Source organism: Oculina patagonica, chromosome 4 (assembly GCF_052425735.1).
Source record: "Oculina patagonica isolate OP01 chromosome 4, crgOcupat, whole genome shotgun sequence".
Lineage (NCBI taxonomy): Eukaryota > Metazoa > Cnidaria > Anthozoa > Scleractinia > Oculinidae > Oculina > Oculina patagonica.
In genome coordinates, this window is record NC_135761.1 from 41,275,149 (window position 1) to 41,285,148 (window position 10,000).

The 10,000-nt window shown below is 38.4% G+C and overlaps 1 protein-coding gene across 1 annotated transcript in view; it reads right to left on the reverse strand.

Moving 5' to 3' along the window:
- Positions 1 to 885, reverse strand: part of LOC144647894 (uncharacterized) — a 29,337-nt gene extending 28,452 nt beyond the window's left edge. Inside the window, exons 1-3 of the mRNA XM_078507580.1 lie at positions 811 to 885; positions 520 to 616; positions 141 to 395 (exon numbers count right to left, since the gene is read on the reverse strand). Coding sequence (XP_078363706.1) covers positions 141 to 395; positions 520 to 616; positions 811 to 885 — 427 coding nt within the window. The remainder of the gene's footprint in view (positions 1 to 140; positions 396 to 519; positions 617 to 810) is intronic.
- Between the last annotated feature and the right edge of the window lie 9,115 nt (positions 886 to 10,000).

A 10,000-nucleotide genomic window follows, 5' to 3' on the forward strand; every position in this document is an offset into this window, starting at 1 on the left:
GACACAAATGGAGGCGAAACAGAAATGTCCTTTGAGAATTGCATATTTTAATTCCCTCCTGAGCATGTAACTATTCAACAAGTGACCCACAGTGGCAGCAGCACATTTTACCACTTTAATGCTACCGATTAACATTCTACCTTTGATTGTATCAGCAGACTTTTCCTTTGGTTTAGATTTATCTGCAACAGGTGTTTTTTGGCCTTGTGCTTTTTTGTCAGTAGACGTTTCCTTTTGTTTTAATTTATCCATTACAGGTGTTTTGGGGCTTTCTGCAACAGGTGTTGTTAGGCCTTTTGATTTTGTGTCAGTAGACCTTTCCTTTGGTTTTGATTTATCCATTACAGGTGTTTTCACTGTTTTGGGGCTTGAAACAGTCACTGCAATTACATGGTCTATATAAAAATGTAAATTATATAAGATTAATAGCAAGTTGTCAAATGTACAATGTATCCCAAAATCGTTAAGTAAATCACAGACAGATTCTTAACCAACACTCTTTTTACTTTGACTTATTACCATTTTCAAGGGATTTGGCCTTTGTCGGAGCATCTGTCTTTGAGCCCAATTTCTTTAAAATAGCTTGCACCATACTCTCAATTTGATCCTTTGAAAGCTGCAAAAAAGAGCAATAATAGTCAAAAGTAGGCTACCGTCCTGGAATGGCGATGTGATGTGCATTGCATGCTACGCAGCTGTGTCATGCACAAAAGCTAAACAGTATAATGTAAAACGCATACCCATATCCCACCCCCCAAACCAGTAATATCTGAATGGCATTGAGAGTTTAAATTATTATATTCCACTTACTATTTCATTGGCATCATCATCATTGTCATCATCATCATTATCATCAGGCACTTCTGGTGGATGGGGTAGCAACATTCACTTTGGCCTTTGTTGAAAAAGTTAAAAGAAAGTTACAGTGGTCATTTGAAGTTTGACAGTTTACAAAAAAAATCATTCACATGACTGTAAAGTTTCCCATGATCTCTTTTCATGCACATGATAATTCGAAATTTAATACTAACAAAAGAAAACTAAAATTACATATAAAGGGTCTGTCTGTTGTTCTTGGGGAAGTCCACCCCACATATGTCCCTCAAACAAGCGATTGCACATAGTGGAACATTCTACTTTATCTGCTTACAAGTGTATGATACCTTAACAGTTTAATAAAAGGAAAACTCAAGTGCATTTTTACTAAAAAATTAACAACAACTTATAATTCGAACACAAACTAAATAAAAAAAATATCAAATAAAAAGTTATTAATTTGGTGTAGTCTGAGCACAAAGAATAAGTAAAACAAGGTCATTCTAATTGAGTACTCGAGCTTTCATACTTGCTAGCTAAAAGAATATTTGAAGTTGTTTATTGTATATGAGCGCTTGCCCAGTAATTGTGGTTTTCCCTAAATGCTGGCCAGCCTGGAGGTTGATTCGATTGGGCCTCACTCCAGAAAGAGGGATCCATTTTACAAAGCCAACAAACGCTACCAATGCTCAGTCATCCTTTAAGCTTTCGAGACAACGCAAGCACCTCATTCACTTTTGGATCCTTATGCCGGGTGGAAGACCCCAGCTTTGACTTTCTCTCACTTTCTTCCAAACCAATTCTCATTCATTTGCTGAATTAGGTCTTCATCTTGTACATCTGAGGTTTGGAGGAGCGGTCTTAATCTGGTCCGAATAGCTTCATCCTGAAGACGAGTGTCCTCGGCATGCAGAAACATACCCTGGAGAAGTTCTTGCTCGTATTTTAACTGGGTGTCTGCCTCTATAATCTGTGTCTTAAATTCCTCTAGGTGTTTGAACCCTTCAGCATGCCTTCAAGTTTTTCTTCGATCAGCCTCACAAGCCCCCTCCTTTTCTCGTCCTTGTGTCACTGCAAGGCCATTCCTTCTGTGACATGGACAACATTCTTGCTTCTCAACGATTACCTCTGCACCATATGGATTCAGCCTGCAGACCTCTGTGTAAGACTTGCTGTCTCCGTTGCCAACAAAAGGTCTGTATTCGATGTCATGTCGCTCTTAGGATCTGCTATACAGATGACAAACTTCTGCAGCTTGAGGCAGCTGTGAATCACACAAAAATCCCAAATATGCAGTGCCAGAAAATGTCCATACCCAGCCGATGGAAGGTTGTTGAAAATTCTGAGGGAACGTGGTCTCAAAAACCAAAGTTTTAAAAGGAAAGAATGGGGCTTAACCTAAAATTTCCAGAGGGGTGGGGGAGGGGGGATTCCAACCAAATAACATAATTCTGATATATAGATGTTTTCTGGAACAACGCAGTAATATGATATTTCAAATTGAAATTTTATTTTTCCAGGGACTTTACAATAAAAAAACATCAAGATCTGTAAATTGGACTATTTTAGAGACACTATAAGGCCTGGTTTTCATATGTCGAGAAAATCCCAGGTGGTCGGGGATTTTACTGTTTCCCGACCGTCCCAAATTTTGCCGATATATCGGATAGTCGCCAGAAGTCTGTCCCAGATTCTTCCGATATTGAATTTGGCGCCAAAAATTGAAACTTGTACACAAACGAAACAGCATTACATTGTAAAGCAACATGGATGCAAACAAGCTTATGCTGCGTCGTTCTCAGTACATCTGTGTTCTTGCACTCGTCAATGCAAGGTTTTCCATTCTAAAAAAGCAGAAGCCGACCAAACGAAGAACCAAGAGGTTTTGGATCAGGGAATATTTGAAAAAGCGAGAAAAATATGGTCAGTTCCACACACTGTTTGCCGAGTTGCGCCTTTCAGACAGAGAGTACTTCTTTCGATATATCAGAATGAGTCCAGAACGCTTTGAACATTTGCTAACCCTTGTTGCTCCTTACATTCAAAAGAAGGCATGTAGAAGTTGTGACCCGATATCACCGGCTGAACGATTGGTCGTGACTTTGAGATACCTTGCAACCGGCGATTCTCAACAATCCCAGTCTTTCAACTTCCGTATAGGAAAGAGCACCATTTGTCATATTATTCAGGAGACCTGCATTGGCATTTGGAATGCACTTAGTGACGTGTATTTAAAGTCCCCAAGCAACTCATCTGACTGGGAAGATATTGCGAATGAAATTTTTAAGGAATGGAATTTTCCACATTGTATTGGAGCGCTTGATGGTAAGCATGTGATGATTAAATGTCCACCAAATGGAGGATCGGAATTTTTCAACTACAAAGGATATCACCCTATTGTTCTATTGGTGATGTGTGATGCCAATTACTGCTTCACCATGGTAGATGTAGGAAGCTATGGTAAAGATAATGATGCTAGTATCTTCAATGAGTCTGACATTGGAAAAGGCTTTGCTAATGGCCTTTTTGACATTCCTGATCCTACTGAAGTTGATGGCCACATGTTACCTTATGTTATAGTGGGCGATGACATATTTGGTCTTAAACCCTACTTAAGGTATCAGTGTACCCCAAAATTGACCATTTTAAAGAAAAAGAGCATGAAAAAAAATTGACTGTACACAAAGTTATGAGCGAAAAACTTTTCTTGCCATTAATTATTTGATATTGATAGCTGTCAACAGGCTGTCCAAGGAAGAGCAGCGAGCCTACCGTTGCGTGATTATCACAGTTCTTTCGAGGAGATGCTTTTGGTGTTTTGCACTGGCAAGACGTGAAAAGACGTGAAAGAAGAAACATTTTTCCATTCCTTTCTCATGTTCAAAGAATGCTGCAACAACGGGAAAAGACTAAAGATTTGGCAGATGCACTAGTGGACAGCGAGTCAGCGAATTATTTTTCGCCACTTGAAGCGGTAACGTCACGACCCGGCATCACAACCATTTGCTCGGCTTACTTTTTTGTTGTTTTAAATTTAACATTTCTAAAACTGTTGCACTGAGACAAAAGTTGTTATAAAGCGAGCGGTAGAAATAAAATTATGCAACAGAAAATTATGCAACAGACTGTTTCCAACCAGAAGCAACATTTGACACCACTTTGAACAAGTTCTATTGTTAAAGTAAAATGAACCTTCATTCTATCGCTCAACGCGTGGTCATTTTCACACGTCTTGTGTAATTAATCCCATAAAAGCGGAAGTACGCCCCAAAATACATTGTCTTTCGTATCTCGTAAACAAATTTTCGAAGAGAGGGGCGCACATTTTAAGTTCCTTTTCAATGGGGTATCAACAATTTTCGCTGAAATTTGGCAAGAATGTTGCCCGATAATTGAGCAACAAAACTGTGTCGGCGAATTTTAACTTTTTTCCTCTTTCAAAAGTTATGGCTGTTTTAACGCAGAGAATAGTTGTTCCTTGCACTCTAAAAGTTTAACTGCGTGTCAAAAACAAACCAGACAAGTAATCGATATTCCCCGACACAGTTTCTTAGAGAAATGTGTGAAGAACTGCCTTACCGTCTGGTAAAATATAAAAATACCTTGCACTTTTTATCTTCCTTTGCCACAGCGACTTGGAACATTTCGTGCTTATGCGAGTACTTCATACACATTATGCAAATGAGCTTACTTACTCGCATAAGCACGAAATGTTCGAAGTCGCTGTGGCAAATGAAGATAAAAAGTGCAAGGTATTTTTATATTTCTATGCTTCCTAACATCTGTTTAGTAGGATTCAGTTTGAATTTAGAATGGTCTGGTCTGGACTCGTGAAATAAAGGCCGGCGAAGACACCATACTTTTGCATGTTTACAAAAAGCGATCTAAAGGTTGCTGATATTGAAATTTTCACGGACCCGTAAATCAAAATGTATCAAAATTAACATGGGTTTCCAACCTTTGAAGAACCACTTAACTTAGGAATAATAATAATAATTTGGTGCGTTTGGTTGTTTTTGAGTGGTGAGCTCGTCAACTTATGAAATTTCTCGTTCTGGCCAAGCTCAAAATTAGGCCTTTTGCAGCCTTCACTGTTGAGAGCTCTAAAAAATATATTTTAACATATTTCCAAAAACTAAAGTCGTTGCATTTACTTACAATCTAAGATAGTTCACTGGGCAAAGTTTGAGGGAAAACTTTTTTCCGACCCAAAATGCGATGGACTGCTTTAAGAGAAACTGCCACTTAATTTTTCGTAGGCCTATTAAAGCAAAACCAGACCATGTGGACATGATCATCAAGGCTTGTTTATGTCTACACAATTATCTCATGTTAACTGATAATGCCTATTATGCTCCACAAGGTTTTGTTGATTCCAAGGACAACACTGGGGCAACTATTGAAGGTGACTGGAGAGCAGAAGCCACTGAGTTGGGAGGAGGGATCCGTCCTTTTCAGGCTAGAATCAATAGGCACAGTGTGGATGCAAAGGAGGTCAGAGAAAAGTAGGTTCTATTCCTTGGCAACTGGCACATGTGCGAAACTGTGGAAACTGTTACGCTGAAGCAGTTTATCAGAGTCAAATTCACCATTAAATTTCTGAAAAGTACTATAATTCATGCATGAAGATACTCTAGGGAAATTTGGAAAGTAGGATTTAAACAAAATCGAAAACAATCCGTTCAAACACAAAAATAATTAAATTTATTTTTGACATCAATATTACAAAACTTTGCGTTTTTAAAACCAGAACCATTGTTTGAAAAGCGAATGAAATCTCAAAGGCATTTTCAAACTAGGTCTAATCATTTGTTACTTTTTAGTTTTTTTAGTAAACAAACATTCTTGTTGATATTAGAACTTCTCACTACAAATTATGCCACTGAAATTACAAAAGGTAAAATAAAAAGAATTATGTCCTTTGAAATAGCCAGTGAGTAAGTGATACTAGTACTCAAACATTCCTGTTAATATTGGAACTTATTCTCATAAATCATTTACAACAGAGATTAACACAAATTATGTAAATATAAAAAAAGGATTATGTCATTTGAAACCTACATAGTCAATAAATTGTAGCCAGTATAAACACAACATATTGATTTACTTAACATGGCCTTTTGATGTTGGTATGTAATAAAGTGACAGATTATTAAGGTAAATAATCCAGTGGTGCTTTTTGTTTGGTACACAGAAGAAAGAAAATGTCAACATACAAGAAACATTAATATTAATGTAATTTAATCCATTAATGGGTGGCTGAGGTCTTGAGAAAAACTTGGACTTGCATCTGATGGAACTGACCAGTATTAAAAAAGGGTGTTGCATGGTACTGGGCTGCTGGAACCACTGTAGCATATGCACCTGACTCTATGTCAAAGAACTTCTCAATTGAGTGCCGCACATAGGCTCTAGTTTTGTTGTCCAAACCAGACATTCTCTCTGCCAAACTTAAACAATACTGTGTATCAGAATTATTGTCTGTCTTTGGAGGTGTTTGTGCTTTGCAGTTAGCATCTAATGACTTTTGGAAACTATGCATTACTTTACATAGTTCCAAGTTTGGGTCAGGGGCACTTACACGGGAGACCAACACCGCTTTTGTGGTAATGTCTTCTTCTTCTTTTGACTTGGTTTCTTGCCTTCAGGCTCAGTTGAATCTCTAGGTTCACTAGAAAAATAACATGATAAAATAAGGGTCCTGTTATCAATTTGAGTTCAAAAGGATGAAAAAGGAATTCAAAAGATAATATTTTATGCTTTTGTCAAAAGGAATTCTAACTTTGTATCAGAGCCTCAGACAAAATGCACGAATAAGGTTCAGGAGACAGCAGGGTTAGGAGTCAGAGCAATGGGCTTGCAATCTGGAAATCAAGGGTTTGAGTCCAGCTGTAACCATGCTACTTAGGGTTAATAACCTTTTCAAATTAATTAGATTTATCTGTTTCATTGATCTGCTGAGCCCCTCTAGCCTCACTGTATGCTAACATCTACCAGTTCTGAAACATTTACATCATTCATTCATTCAGTAACAGAAAAAATAGCCTCATCCAATAATAATTTGTTTGTCATCATCAGCATCATCAAAATTTTGACAACAAACCAAAACAATAATAACTCTTACTTGCAGACTTCTGTAGGGGATTGGTAATGAGCGAAATCCATCCCGAACGTCCCCGACGGTACAAAATTGAGTTTTCATATGTCGGGAATGATCGCCGACCATCGCAGAAATCTGGGATGCGTCGGAAAATAGAAACGCTCCCGATTCTCCAGATTTGTCCCCGACCATCCCAGACGATCAGGGATATTTACGATTTTGAGACGGCAAAATCTGGGACGGTCGGGAAACAGTAAAATCCCCGAACGTCTGGGATTTTCCCGACATATGAAAACCAGCCTTAAAGAAATAACTCTGTTTGAGGAGACAGACATTGCAACCCAATTAGACCTTCTACACATTCAAGGCGTTCTTCCGTGGCACTACTCATTCGCTCTACATTAAAGGAGGCCCTTTTACTAACTTCATTAAGAGCAGCTGTGAAACTGTTGAGCTGTGTGCTTTAATAAGCGTCTTGATTGATCTTGGTTAACTGGTGCTTCATTGTTGCCATCTTCTCAGATTTCATTTTCATCAATAAGGTAAGCTGCCATTTTGCTTTAGCCATTGCAGCGGAGGCAGCCACAGCATCTATGTCAGTTCCTTGAAACCCAGCAGACAGTGTTGCTGAGAATTGAAGAAGATCAATAAAAGAGCAAGAGTAGACAAACATTTTTGCGGTTTTCCACTTTCTCAGGTATCCACTTAGTTTGGCCCTGTCGGCTGCTTTCACAGATGGATCACTGCTGAGCGATTCCAAATGCCAAATTTGTCAACAAGCAATTTCAGAGCATTGATCTTATGCCCAATCCACCTGGTCCCACTTGATCTCCTTGGCTTGATTCCATCCTCGGAATCGGAAAACTCAAATCACCACAATATAAGTGGTAGAGAGCCTCTAGTCCTCTCATCCTCTTTGGATTCTTTTCATATAGATAGTAACTCCTTAACAGACAGTCATCTACCTCCTCAAAGAATGTCCCTGTCAAGGCATCCTTAAAGGGACTATGTCGCGGATTTCACCAGATTTTTGAACAGCCAAAATTTTAAGGATTAAGTTGCCTTCCACTTATTTCAGAACAGTTTAGATCAAAAATCTGCAAAATCTCTGTGACATACTCCCTTTAATAGCCAATTCCAACCGATGGGCACAACACCACAAAAACAATAGCCACGGTTTTTCTTTCTTGAAAATGGTTTTGACACCAGTTTTAATTCCATGGTTGGTACTGCATCCATCTCCTCCTAGGCCAACATGGGTTGGGGAGTCATCTGTACTTTTAAGCGCAGCCGAAATGACTGCTTGCTTAATACCATCCCCCATCCACAACTCCTTCAGCTGATGCACTCTTAAGATTTTGCAGGGAAAGAAATTGTATCTTTTCTTTGACCATTGAATGAATTGTAGAGCTGTTTTCAAATGGTGACTCAGGGTCAGGATCAAAGTACAACACAAAAACTCCCTGCTGCTCAACCGTGCCGCTGTCCGTACTGCCATCAAACAGCGAACTGTAAAACTTTGATCTGTTTAATTCTTGTTGGAGCTGGCTTTTTAGCTCACTGGCCGACTGCTGTATGCTGTTCCATGGGGAACCCCATGCCTTTTCTCTAGCACGTCGGGTAGCTGTTTCGAGTTTCTGTTCACGCAATTAAAGACAAAAATGGGTCTTTGACCATGCATATCTGGAAATCCTGGGAACTACTCAACAGGCCCTTCACATGGGTCTTTTCTAAGCTTTCTTGTGCTCATTGGATATTATTTGAAGGTTTCAGTCAAAGACAACGGGAAAGACGAAATCAAGACCTTCGTTTTGAAACCAAACACGGTAGGAAAACTTGTATTTATGACGCTTCCTTTACCACAGTATTTCGTAGATGTCTGAAACGGACTCCATATTGTGTTTCACAGTGATCTTTCTTTTCAATAAACTACGTAGCCATCTGAAAGATAAAGAGGAAAGAACAAACTTTGGATACTCCATTACTTCGGTAAGAATCGTATGGTTTTTGTTTGATGAAATACGCGGCCTTGTGACTACAATTTGCAAAAATATATGGCAAATGTTTTCATGAGGAAGACTTTAGACCAAAGAAAAGACTGGCACCGATAAGTTTAAGTTTATCACCACATAAGGTGCAACTTTGAATATTAATTGATGGAACTAATAGTTAGACACTTCTTGGATTTTTTTTAGCATTTTCGTGTGTGTGTATTTTTTTCCCTTTCTCTTCTTTGTTTTTTCTATAGACTAAATGTAAGTAGTGTTAGTTTTTCTTTTTCTTCTATTCAACAAACACTGGATGAAATCATGGATTTGACTTCATTTGGCTGGAAGACAAATGTAAGACAAATCTAATATAACATTTGTCGGAGACAAAAGAAGATAAATGTGAGACAAATATGTCATCACATTTGTCCAAGACAAATGTATAACAAATGCAGTATAAATATACCATATTTGCACGTAGACAAATATAGGGTAAAACTGAATAAATTTGAAGCAAAAAAAAGTGGTGTCTTAATCACTACATATCTTTCTCCTCATTTATTATTGAATGTTTTTCAGGTAGATGTCTGGGTTTGAGGTTTTTGAGCCGAGCTGTTTTTCTCAACAGAGAAAAAAAGTAAAAGAAGGAAGTAGTGAATAAATAACCAAATAAATAACAACAAGGAATCATCTTGAATCAATTAACCATTACATTAATTCTTTAAAATTATTTAAAAGTCATCAACAAACAGTGCAACAACTCTGTAAATTACTCTTTATACTGAAAGTAAGGATAACCTACAGGTTGTAGCTTCAAAAAAATTTCCTGGCAATGTAACCCTAAAGGTAGGGACACACTAGTCGACAAGTCGCAGCGACAGGTCGCCCCATGTGTAATTCCTCAAAACAAATCGCTGTGACAAGGCGTTTTTTTGTGCAGTTTGAATTTGTGTGACACATCACAGCAACAAAATTCTATCGCAGCGACTTGTTTGTAGCAAGAATACACCATGTCACACGAGGCGACATGTCGCAGCAGCATGTTGCCTCGACGTGTCATCTAGTGTGTGCTGACCTTAATGCCATTACATTCCAG